This window comes from Bufo gargarizans, chromosome 2, assembly GCF_014858855.1.
Source record: "Bufo gargarizans isolate SCDJY-AF-19 chromosome 2, ASM1485885v1, whole genome shotgun sequence".
Classification (NCBI taxonomy): domain Eukaryota; kingdom Metazoa; phylum Chordata; class Amphibia; order Anura; family Bufonidae; genus Bufo; species Bufo gargarizans.
Window position 1 is genome coordinate 246,959,055 of NC_058081.1, and position 13,685 is coordinate 246,972,739.

At 41.0% G+C, this 13,685-nt stretch overlaps 1 protein-coding gene across 1 annotated transcript in view; it reads right to left on the reverse strand.

The window, feature by feature from the left end:
- Positions 1 to 13,685, reverse strand: part of LOC122925815 (chloride anion exchanger-like) — a 92,560-nt gene that overhangs the window by 48,329 nt on the left and 30,546 nt on the right. Inside the window, exons 9-12 of the mRNA XM_044277171.1 lie at positions 12,730 to 12,843; positions 5,419 to 5,496; positions 2,252 to 2,347; positions 1,842 to 1,948 (exon numbers count right to left, since the gene is read on the reverse strand). Of these exons, the coding sequence (XP_044133106.1) occupies positions 1,842 to 1,948; positions 2,252 to 2,347; positions 5,419 to 5,496; positions 12,730 to 12,843 (395 nt within the window). The remainder of the gene's footprint in view (positions 1 to 1,841; positions 1,949 to 2,251; positions 2,348 to 5,418; positions 5,497 to 12,729; positions 12,844 to 13,685) is intronic.

The following is a 13,685-nucleotide window of genomic DNA, read 5'->3' on the forward strand; positions in this document are numbered from 1 at the left end:
CTAAATATATGCCAATGGACTGTTGCAGTGGTGGCTGACGTGAAGCCTCATTCTCTGCTATGACATGCAGACTAATTCTCTGCTGACATGAAGACAGATTCTCTGTTACGGGACCTCCCTCCTCTGCCTGGGTGCTGGGCCTAAATATATGCCAATGGACTGTTGCAGTGGTGGCTGACGTGAAGCCTCATTCTCTGCTATGACATGCAGACTGATTCTCTGCTGACATGAAGCCAGATTCTCTGTTACGGGACCTCTCTCCTCTGCCTGTGTGTGTGCTGGGCCTAAATATATGCCAATGGACTGTTGCAGTGGTGGCTGACGTGAAGCCTCATTCTCTGCTATGACATGCAGACTGATTCTCTGCTGACATGAAGCCAGATTCTCTGTTACGGGACCTCTCTCCTCTGCCTGTGTGTGTGCTGGGCCTAAATATATGCCAATGGACTGTTGCAGTGGTGGCTGACGTGAAGCCTCATTCTCTGCTATGACATGCAGACTAATTCTCTGCTGACATGAAGACAGATTCTCTGTTACGGGACCTCCCTCCTCTGCCTGGGTGCTGGGCCTAAATATATGCCAATGGACTGTTGCAGTGGTGGCTGACGTGAAGCCTCATTCTCTGCTATGACATGCAGACTAATTCTCTGCTGACATGAAGACAGATTCTCTGTTACGGGACCTCTCTCCTCTGCCTGGGTGCCGGGGCCTAAATATCTGAGAATGGACTGTTCCAGTGGTGGGTGACGGGAAGCCAGATTCTGTGCTATGGAACCTCTCTCCAATTGATTTTGGTTAATTTTTATTTATTTAATTTTTATTTTAATTCATTTCCCTATCCACATTTGTTTGCAGGGGATTTACCTACATGTTGCTGCCTTTTGCAGCCCTCTAGCTCTTTCCTGGGCTGTTTTACAGCCTTTTTAGTGCCGAAAAGTTCGGGTCCCCATTGACTTCAATGGGGTTCGGGTTCGGGACGAAGTTCGGATCGGGTTCGGATCCCGAACCCGAACATTTCCGGGATGTTCGGCCGAACTTCTCGAACCCGAACATCCAGGTGTTCGCTCAACTCTAGTCGCTGCACCATTTTAGATTACAGACTCACTGGAAAATGGTCAACTTGGCGTGGTGAGTGAGCTTAAGCATTTTGATCAAAAAGTATACAAAGTATACAGAAGAAAATTGAAAGAAATGCTCCAGCACCGCGGTGGATAGTATGAAAGTCCCGGTCTTTATTAACACCAAAAAATCCAGGTGAGTACAGCAATCACAGACAAACACTGGTGGTCCCCGGTACCCCGGATCTACGTGTTTCGAACTGTTGTGTTCTTAGTCATGATCCGGACAAAGGATCATGACTAAGAACACAACAGTTCGAAACGCGTAGATCCGGGGTACCGGGGACCACCAGTGTTTGTCTGTGATTGCTGTACTCACCTGGATTTTTTGGTGTTAATAAAGACCGGGACTTTCATACTATCCACCGCGGTGCTGGAGCATTTCTTTCAATTTTCTTCTACTTACAAGGGACTGGCTTGAGTCCGCTCCGTGCACCGCCGTGCAGGACGATGAGGAGAGCTGGCTACAACCCTTTCTATAATACAAAGTATACAGTACAGTTTATAAATTATGCTGAGAAGTAAAAGATCAATGCATAGCATGTAGATGTGTAATCCATGCTTTTTTCCTTTTGCCAGAATATACAGTATTCCATCCACTACTTCACTATGGAAACATAAGCCATAGGCATCGGTTCATGAACCTGAGGGATGATTGCTTCCTCCAGACTGTAACGGCGACTGTACCTAAATTATATGAACTGCAATGAAACGTTTACTTACAACTGAACACGAAACACGACTGTCAGAAGTTCAATTCCTACACCAACAGCAAGCCCAAGATCCAGGCCAAGAACAACAGAAGCGATGAACGTCAAGACCCACACGAGCTGTAATGAATAATTATAGTGTATTTTATACATCACACTATGAAGATTTCAGTGGTAGCTATATAAATATTCAATGTTGTAGGTTTTATCTTGAGGAGGTGTACTGTGCATGTACTTGCTTTCAAAACTATCCACCTTGATGACATTCCTAAATGTTATGTTATCTATTTTCTGAATTCCCATTCTTTACATTGTTGTGCTATATAAAGATGCAAAATTTCAAGCAAAATAATAATAATCATACAGTTATACCTTGAAAGTATAAAAAGTCAATTAAATGCAACCAAATAATAAAGTACTTACACAATCATACTTATCTCTCTTGAATAGCACTGGAATTTCATTGAACTTCATTAGCATTCCTTTCAAATTCACGCATATTATCGCCGCCAGAACGGACTGAAACAAAGTGAGTCATAATAATGATTACTAATATGAAAATACAAAACATTATTATTGAAAATGTATATGCCTCAATTGTCAGCAATGGAAATGAGATATTATCCAGTCCTCCTGCCGCTGCTTGTTAACAAACTGCACGGGTGACGTGCAGATACCTATGGTGTGTGACCACTGCAGTCAATCACTGTCTAGAGAAAATAGAGAAGGGGTTGTCCCTACCAGGGGAGAGAGGTGCGTCCGCACTTCTCCCCAAGTACTGCTCGAAAAACTTTATTGCAGAAAACACAAAGAGGGGCAGTAACGTACTAAAACATAACCTTTAATAGTATCAAGTAAAAATCTCAAACTGAGATAAAGACCCCTTACAAACATATACTAACAGCTAGAACTCGCGATCAACATATACACACTAGATCACGCACTAGAAGCACAGGAGTAAAGCCCCAGTGAGTGGGTACTAGGTCTAGCTGGACACCAAAATTAAAAACAGAGACAAAACCTAGGGCGTGCGTACAATCGTACTCAACCAAAGTCACGCACGCGCTAAAAAGCAGATGTCAGGGTCTCATGTATCCATACCTTGTCAAATGAAGTACCTTGTGAAAAATGGTAAGGTCTTACCAGTTAAATACAGGGTCAGTTCTGTTCACCCAGCCACAGATGTTATGCCAGATTTCTTTGTTAAGAGAAGGACGTATCCCGGGTCGGACCTGATCATTGTCAGGGAAGCTTTAAGGAGATAAAACTGTCCCTGTTATGCCCTACTTGACCTGGTGGACCCTAATGGCCTCGCCCCCCAAGGGGGGGCCCTTCCCGGAACCTCACCCTAAGCTTGGGTCCCTACACAGCCTTGCACAGGGTTTAATCTAGAGGCAAAGAATGGCCACCTAAGCTGGTGAGATGACTGATGCAAGAATAGAGTGAAAAAACCCTGATAAATTCACATGCACCTACGCGTTTCTTCAGATGAATATATCTAAAGGTCGGTACCTAAACAAAACAAAGCCCCATGAATCGTCATAGGACAAAAGGGCTATACTTTAAAATGCCTTCAACTATTCAAGGACATATGGTAAGCCTAGACTAGAAGGAGTAAAGCGGGTACAGACCGCACAGTTCTTCAGTATCAGTGACCCAGGAGGCCGTATGGCAAATATCCGGGACACAGGCATCAGAGGTTATGTCACCAAAGAAAGGTCAGCACTAGTTTGCATTGTTGCAGAGACCCTGGAAGTTGTATGGCCATTGTCCAGGTAAATGATGTGATCTAGTGTATATATATGGATCGCGAGATCTAGCTGTTAGTATATGACTGCCAGAGTCAATCACTGTCCTCATTTTTCATTATCATGGACAGCCCCTTAAAGTGCCATACATAATTTGCATATTTTATGTGTTTGGACTGTTTTATGCTGTAGTTGTTGATATTATTATTTTTTTACCGGGGCGGCCATAATGGAGATGCAGTGGAGCAGATTTACTAATAGTACTGTCTAAGAATGCGAATCATAGTCCTAATATTAGGCAAATTTATTATTTTAGCGCATGGACCTTTGTAAATTTGGCCATGCACCTGAATTTTTTCTGTGCACCTAAAATTTGTTAGTACTCCATAAATATTGGTTGTGTGCCATAAAAATGTGTCCGTGCACCAAAAAAAACTGTCTAGACTAAGTTTACACCATCTATAATTGGTGTAGTTTCACTATAAAAGAGCTCCTACATTTTCATGCATTTTTGGCGCAGGGCAGTCCATTTAGGTCCCACCCCTTTCCCAGCAAAGCTCCACCCTTTTCCAGTGAAATCATGCTCTTTTGTCAGGCGAGGTGTAAAATGCTTTGAAAAGATGTATGCCAGTTTTTTTGGCATGAAAAGCTAAAAAAAAAAAAAATGCAACATTTTCACTAGTAAATCTGTCCCAATGTCCCTTCCTGTATTGTCTACATAGACAGCACAGCAGGTTGCGTATACTTTATGGGAGTTAATTGACAGAGATAAATTATATAAGTAATGTTTCAAAGTGCTATGAGAAGAAAAGTCGCAAATTCTGTCCCAATTCCTGTTTTTCCCCCAAATCTTTAACTTTTTGCTCTTTTCCAACACCCTGAACTCAACAAAGTGCATAGGTGTGGGTGAGAGGGCTCTGGATGTGGGTAGAACCTCTGCGGCCTAACACATTTAACAATATGTGCACCAGAAAGCTGGTGAACATTACACCTGAAATTTAGCACAGCTCCTTGCTGCAATAGATTTAATTTCTGGGTGCATGGACCTCCCAAGGTATATACCTCTTAATTATTCTGACAGGTCATACACTAGTAAGTTTTCTTATTAACAATATGATCAGAAACACCAGTCGTAATGAATTCCCCCCCATAGACTATTACAATTTTTAGCCCCCCCCCCTTCTCCATTGACCAGAAGTGCCAGGGGAGATGCATAATGGTTGCAGAAAATAGAAAGGCCCAGATTTATTAATGTGTTTGTGCCAAAAATCTATCTAAAAAGTGGCACAAATTGGTGCAACTTTAAGCATTTAGGGTTACTACACTTTTTTCTGACATGCTCAACAAGGGGTCGGGGGCTAAGATGCACCATTTTGAAGATTGTGTGACAATTCTGGTGTAAAATGTTTCAAAGTAAGCCAACAAGGAGTTGGTATAGTGTGTCTATCCCTGCTCCAGCCTGAGCCCCTGTAATATATCTGGTGCAATTCTACACAGCCTGTCCAAGTTGACACCATCTATAGGATTGGTAAATCTGGCCCAAAGTGTCAGCCTATTGTGTATGCTCTAGTGGACTACTTGAATCCTGCAATATATCAAGTTCATTTTTTTATTTAAAAACCCTCGTCACATAAAAATAACGGTAAAAACACACAAACATTTAAAAAAATAAACTGATTTAAATAATAATAGTTTCTGATTATACATTTCCTTAAAAAATACACAAATTCATATCAGCTTATAAAGGTTACTTAGCAGCCAGTTATTCTGACATAATACAACATAAAGTATAGTTGTCATTGCATTTCTTGTTATATTAAATCACAGTGGAACTGAGTGTACCTTTGGTAGTGGTTCTAGGAGGTATCCAACAGCCAATGTTACAATCAAAACAAGCAAACCAGATATTATTCCAGCAACCTACAACATAATAAGATTACAATATGCATAAAACAGTAGAATAACTGCAACCTACAAATGTGGGTCACTGAAAGACAGTTAAGCTTTATCATTGCTTATGGGATGCGGCATAACTATAACATAATTATTTTGTATACAACCGGAATGTGACTCATTGAGTCACTTTTTTTCCAAGCGGGATGTGAGAGAAAAAAGAATCACAATAAAATTCCCAGTACTTGGGATGTTTCCTTAACGTCGGAAATTTGAAATCAGATTACAAAGATTTTCCAATAACTTGCCTATTGACCTCAATAAACGTAATCATAGCAGAAGTAATAAGATGTAAATAAGACATAAAATGCATGTTACCAGCAATTTAAAGGAAATCTGTCACCCCGATTTTGGACCATTTCATGCAGTAATACATGAGTAGTAATGCAGACATGGAGTCCAGATCACTATTTTTCATTTTCTTACTGCCCCCCTGTTCCCCCGCTGTCAGTGCGCAGAGCTGCACTGAAAATCATTGTCTGGACAACCGTGCGTACACATGAGCCCTCTCCATTATGTTAGAACAGCACAGCAGTCCGGACTGTGTATTTCACTGCAGCTTTGAGCAGTGACAGCAGGGGAACAGGGGGCACTAGGAAAATTAAAAAAATGTGATCTGGTCTCCTTATCTTGCAGTACAACGCATTCATTACTGTAGAAAATAGTCCAAAATTCGGGTGACAGATTCCCTCTAAATCCCATAGAAATAGAATATAATAATTTATAGAATCTGTTGATGGATCCTCTGTGATCGGTTTTTGTTATTAAAAAGATGCAAATGTGAACTCCACATTCCCTTATGGCAGTCTGAGCTCCTGATGACTCTAACTGGAAGAAACGCGTTGAGCTAGGACGCGCTTCTACTGAATGATGCTATGCCTTGCTAGTGCAGAGGATTGGTCCCCTTATTCAAAATCATTCATTTAGTAGATGGTGTGGGATTCCATCTGTACATTCCACAGATAGAGTGTATACAAATTCCCCAGTGTATGTGGGGCACCCTTGTGGATCCACATTAAGGAGGCATGTCCACTTCACTGTATTAACAGAGCCTCAGGTGCCTTCATTCATACACCTGTCTGTACTTTCCCCAGCAACCTCTTGTAATTTGGCTTCTTACTTTCTAGCTTGTTGGGCCTGTATATGGGGTGTAGTGCAAATTTGACACACGCCGGACTCACAGCTCAGAAACATTATTCAGCCAATACACGCCTCCTGTGGCAATAACAGGGGGGTGGTGATGTTTTAAACACACAATTTTCACCCTTGACACTCAAGACTCATATACTGTAGTCCTCTGTCATTATATGTGTTTGCCACTTATAAGTTTTGTCATGAGTTCCTTCCCTTTTTTAATGCATATCGATTAAAGTGTTAGTTTTTAGCACCTCCTTTTCTTTCCGTGAACACACCCTTATTTCCCTACGGTCACTCGCTGTAGTTGGGCCTCCAGATGAGCGTTTGGGGAGCCCTGGATGTTGTATAGGTGCCTAGCAGGAAGTATAGTAGTGCGATGTCCAGCATGTGATGACGTAGGAGTTAGTAAACCAGGCCAGCTTTAACACAACAAATGTCCTTCTTTACTTGAAAATAAAATAGTTGTGGTACATCCAACAACGGTCTGTACACAGTGCAAATTCTCGCTAGATGTCTGTCCATGAGTTAAGGAATGTTAAAAGCAATGGCCCTCTGGTTACACTATTTCTTGCTAAAGTCTCTCTCATTCGAATCTCTAACTGGCGACTGTATTATATCAATAACACCTACAATTCCCCGGGGCGATTTGCAAGTTTAATGGGACTGGCCAAGGGGTTCCTGAGGTGTGTAGGGTGTCTTAACTTCTTACTTCTCCACAGCAGCAGGGTTACTTCTCCACAGCACAGTTCCATCTATCTGAATGAGATTCTTTTGGCTGAAAACATATGGATTTTTGCGTGTCCTAATAGGAGTGTTGAACTGGTCTTCAGTCGCAGAAATTTCTGCAATAAAATTATTTGCGTGTGGAGGCACCCTTAGACTTTGTCTGTTCACACTGGCATTTTTCCATTTCTGTCTAGAATCTGTTGTTTTTTGACAGGAAGAAAATTGTTCATGAAATCTGTTCATGAAATATTTAAAAGAAGAAAAACTGCTACAAGAGGACATAGTTTTAAATTAGAGGGGTAGAGGGGCAAAGGTTTAAAAGTAATATCAGGAAGTATTACTTTACTGAGGGAGTAGTGGATGCATGGAATAGCCTTCCTGCAGAAGTGGTAGCTGCAAATACAGTGAAGGAGTTTAAGCATGCATGGGATAGACATAAGGCCATCCTTCATATAAGATAGGGCCAGGGGCTATCCATAGTATTTAGTATATTGGGCAGACTAGATGGGCCAAATGGTTCTTATCTGCCGACACAGTCTAGGTTTATTGTGATCCTTTGGAAAACATATCAAACACCTATCTATCCATTCATCTATTCAGTTGTGGGTATAGCTTATAAAACATTTATTAGGAGTTTTTTAAAGTTTGAAGAAATCAACACATGCACAACGTGTCTATGTTTTCTCCAGCAACCAATCACAGCACATAATTAATTTTATCAGAGTAGTTTATGAACTGAAAGCTGAGCTCTGATAGGTTAAATGGCTAACAAAGACAGTTTTGACAAATGAGGCACACTGGAAAATTTCATTTGCATCTTGATTACAACTCTAAAATGGCGTTTATTGACTCCTATATTGATGGGCAAGGATAGGTCATCAATATGCAATCAGTTTTAGTCCGACACCCAGCGCTACCACTGATCAGCTGTTTAAAGAGGCCATGGTGCTCCAGTGTGCGCTTTGGCCACCTGACAGCTTAAGCAAAGTGCAGTAAAATGGATAGCGGCTGTGCTTGGTATTGCAGTTCAGTCCTATTCACTTGAAGAGGACTAAGCAGCAACTAGGCCCTGTGACTGATGAACGTGTCATGTAATCTATTATTAAGTAGAAACTTTGTCAATTCTCTTGCAAAGTGAAACAATACTTCAGGTCTGAAGAATATATTGACATTGTAGGTGTGCTGCTGCCTTTCACACAGCAGTAAGATGATTTTAAATTTGTTGTCTGTCTTATTAAAAATCGATTTACTTTATAGCAGTAATTGTGATAAAAAGAGAAAGCAATGTATATTCACCTATTTCCTCCCATGCTATTTCCAGTTCTGCCACACTGATCGGGGTTTGTCTGAATACAGCAATGATGTCACTGCTGCAGCCAATCATTGTGCTACATGGCACTGAGGCCAATGATTTGCTGCAGCAGTGTCTGGGGTTTATATGCATGTCATTACTGCAATCAAGATGATGATGTCATAGATGTCACCAGAAAGAGAGAACAGCAACACTCCATGTCATCCTCAAGTTCTTTTATTTACCAAACGATTGCAATGTTTTGACTACTTACAGTATTTATCAAGCAATTACATGATAAAGACTGTAAGTAGTTGAAACGTTACAACTGTTTGGTAAATAAAAGAACTTGAGGATGACATGGAGCGTTGCGGTTCTGCCGCTCCGTCCCCATTGACTATAATAGGGACGGGGGTGGAGGTCCGGCGCAGCACGGCAGTGCGCGGTGAGAGGCCGCCGGACTAAAAAGTCAGACATGCAGTACTGCCGTGCTGCGACAGAGCTCCGCTCCCCATCCCCATTATAGTCAATGGGGACAGAGCGGCAGCACGGCAAAATAGCGGCAGGACGGATCCGAATGGGTGAACAGCCTGTCGGATCCGTTCTGCCGCTACTGTGAAAGTAGCCTTAGCCACCCTGTTCCTCCCCTCTTGCTAGGTGTAGGCTGGTCCTACTCCCTGCCAAGAGGGGGAGTTGCTGAGAAGCAACCAAGGGGAGAGTATGTTGGTCAGTACTTTAATTTAAGTGTTGTGATCCATCCATGTATTATCTATGTATTCAGCTTGGTGAACCCTTGCTTATCACTTCATAGTCTCTGTGGACATCTTATTATATGGCATTGATGCATTTACCCTTGTTATTTATTAATTGTATAATGGTGTGATTCACATTCATTACTATATTCCTCTCACTATGGATGTATGTAGCTTGGGTATCTATTAGCACTATATATTGAATAATCGCACTATAAGGATTTTAATTAGCCCAAAAATGAAAAATGACTTTTGGGGGGTGACAGAAGCCCTTTAAAAAGATTAAAGTAGACAAATCGCCAGGGCCAGGTGGCATACACACCCGTATCCTAAGATAATTAAGTAATGTCATAGCCAGACCCTTATTTCTGATATTTGCAGACTCTATACTGACAGGGAATGTCCCACAGGATTGGCGCATAGCAAATGTGGTGCCAATATTCAAAAAGGGTCCAAAAACAGACCCCAGAAACTATAGGCCGGTAAGTTTAACATCTGTTGTGGGTAAACTGTTTGAAGTTTTTTTTAGAGATGCTATCTTGGAGGCTCTCATTAAAAACAAGCAAATAACATCATATCAGCATGGCTTTATGAGGGATCGGTCATGTCAAACTAATTTAATCAGTTTCTATGAGGAGGTAAGTTCTAGACTTGACAGCGGCGAATCAATGAATGTCGTGTATCTGGACTTCTCCAAAGCGTTTGACACTGTACCACATAAAAGGTTAGTATATAAAATGAGAATGCTTGGACTGGGAGAAAACGTCTGTATGTGGGTAAGTAACTGGCTCAATGATAGAAAATAGAGGGTGGTTATTAACGGTACATACTCAGATTGGGTCACTGTCACTAGTGGAGTACTTGAGTGGTCAGTATTGGGCCCTATTCTCTTCCATATATTTATTAATGATCTTGTAGAAGGCCTGCATAGTAAAATATCAATTTTTGCAGATGACACTAAACTGTGTAAAGTAATTAACACTTAAGAGGAAACTATACATTTACAGAGGGATCTGGATAGATTGGAGGCTTGGGCAGATAAGTGGCAGATGAGGTTTAACACTGACAAATGTAAGGCTATGCACATGGGAAGGAATAATGCAAGTCACCCGTACATACTAAATGGTAAAACACTAGGTAACACTGACATGGAAAAGGATCTAGGAATTTTAATAAACAGCAAACTAAGCAGTAAAAACCAGTGTCAGGCAGCTGCTGCCAAGGGCAATAAGATAATGGGTTGCATCAAAAGGGGCATAGATGCCCGTGATGAGAACATAGTCATACCACTTTACAAATCGCTAGTCAGACCACACATGGAGTACTGTGTACAGTTCTGGGCTCCAGTGAACAAGGCAGACATAGCAGAGCCGGAGAGGGTTCAGAGGAGGGCAACTAAAGTAATAACTGAAATGGGGCAACTACAGTACCCTGAAAGATTATCAAAATTAGGGTTATTCACTTTAGAAAAAATAAGACTGAGAGGAGATCTAATTACTATGTATAAATATATCAGGGGTCAGTACAGAGATCTATCCCATCATCTATTCATTCCCAGGACTGTAACTGTGACGAGGGGACATCCTCTGCGTCTGGAGGAAAGAAGGTTTGTATACAAACATAGAAGAGGATTCTTTACGGTAAGAGCAGTGAGACTATGGAACTCTCTGCCTGAGGAGGTGGTGATGGTGAGTACAATAAAGGAATTCAAGAGGGGCCTGGATGTATTTCTGGAGTGTAATAATATTACAGGATATAGCTACTAGAGAGGGGTCGTTGATCCAGGGAGTTATTCTGATTGCCTGATTGGAGTCGGGAAGGAATTTTTTATTCCCCTAAAGTGAGGAAAATTTACTTCTACCTCACAGTTTTTTTTTTTGCCTTCCTCTGGATCAACTTGCAGGACAACAGGCCGAACTGGATGGACAGATGTCTTCTTTCGGCTTTATATACTATGTTACTATGTCTAAAATACAGTAAATTACTGTTATGCTTGCCCATAGCAACCAACCACAGTACAGCTGTCATTTTTTTAGTGCTCTTGAATTTAAAGCTATGCAGTAATTGGTTGCTATTGTAAGAATTTTTTGGGGGTTTTGGAAATAATATATGCATTATATTTTATAGATTATGAGGGATTTATTTGTGTGAATCAGAGACGGGTAGGTGACTGTACGTGTGTATACTTCATTAGTATGTATCTAGCTCCTTTTGTCTTAGGCCTCATGCACGCGACCGTAGTTATGGCCCGCATCCGAGCCGCAGTTTTTGCGGCTTAGATGCGGACCCATTCACTTCAATGGGGCTGCAAAAGATGCGGGCAGCACTCTGTGTGCTGTCCGCATCCGTTGCTCCGTTCCGTGGCTACACCCAAAAAATATAACATATCCTATTCTTGTCCGTTTTGCGGATAAGAATAGACATTTCTACAATGGGCCTCCTGTTCCGTTCCGCAAATTGCAGAAGGCAGACGGGCGGCTTCCGTATTTTGCGGATCCGTGCTTTGCGGACTGCAAAAAAACGGCACGGTCGTGTGCATATAGCCTTACTTGGATTCTCACAGATAAAGGTCCTGGAATATCCTGTATCTCTTAAATATGCTGAGAGGTAGAGAACAAAAGGCACCCAAAATGTGTGAAAAGGAGACAAGGGGTCATTAAATGCCTAGATTCAGTTTCTGGGCAGACCCACAGACTCTCAGCAAACCGATATGGGGCGTTGACAAGGATGGGGGTTGAGAGCTTTCAAGGAGTAAAAGATCCATGTTTGGGTTATAGAGGGGGAAGCTGGGGGGGGGGGAGCTGGAGGAGTTGGCTAAGAGGAAAAGAGGACTGGAGAGGACAAAGGAGAGACAAGGATTGGAGGCCCATGTGTGGTAACTATAAACTGTAAAGAATTTAAATGTTGAGTTAAAGTGGTATTATATTCTATTCTGGAAATTGCTAGTAATTGTAATTATTGTTATGTGTGTACAAGTCTCTCTCTATGTAATATTTATTTCTTTTTGTTCCACTGTAACTCCATATATCCTCATCAATAATAACTATGGTATCAATTTTCCACATTTTATATTTTACACGTTCACTCTTGTGTCTCATTTATTGCATACAACCTCGAATCAGACCCAGTAAGAGGGTGTGTTATATATAGTATATATTTATATATATATTAATATATATAATAATTTCTTACACTATGGGAAACAAAGACAGTTTTTCTTTTAGGCAGTTTCCATAAATCTGCATACTTCAGAATTTTAGAATTGTAGCATCTTCTTATACAGTAGTTTAATACCTGGGTTTTGCCACCGGTGCTTTCTTGTACAGATGACCTTGATAGAGATGTGCTTGCAGCAAATCCTTTAAATGACCCACACAGGATATTACTCAATCCAAATGCTATCAACTCCTAAAAGCAAAGATAATCAACAAAATAAATACAATTGTAAAAAAAAATCTAACAAGTAACTTCTACCAGATTTATAGTATGGCGGGGAATTCAGTAAGGGTAGATACTTCATTCCCAATTATATGCAGGGCATACATTTTACTCAGGGATTCCCCCCAAAAATGTTGCCATGTATGATTGAATCATGTACTATAGAGGCATCTTCTGCAATGGCTCTAGTGAAGAATAAAGGAATCATTTATTATGCCTCTGTCAACAGAAACTGGTGTAAAAAAGCCTCAAACCGCAGGTTTACAATTCTTTAAACGTCATTTAAAGGAGGGTTTTTATGGTTCCTTCACCACTTTATGAAAAGCGGGCAGGGCATAGGCCATTGGTCTGGCACTTTTATCATCATTTACGGTACTCTACAGTTTTCTAGCATAAATGATGACTGAAATCTATACTAGCTACATGGACTGCTGGAGGATTGCACTTAATTTATGACGATGTGTGCAGCTCCTCAATAAATTAAGCGCATCCTCTGGTAATGCAGGGGATATAAATACCGATGTAGCATACTCAAGTCTTCATAAATCTCCCCCATAGTACATCACTTACACATTTATAGGGTTATTTATCAATCAGATTCCACCTTTCATTTTCCAAAGGAGCTGTCAAAAAATGAAAGGTGGAATCGGATTGGTTTCTATGGGCAACTAAGCCAGTTCTACTTTACACCAGTTTGATAAATGACCCCATGAATGTGTAATTACAATTTCCATTACATGCTCATTACCAGCGTCCGTACTCCAGCATTTACAAAAAATTAGCTGCTCATATTCACTAATGAACCTAAACAT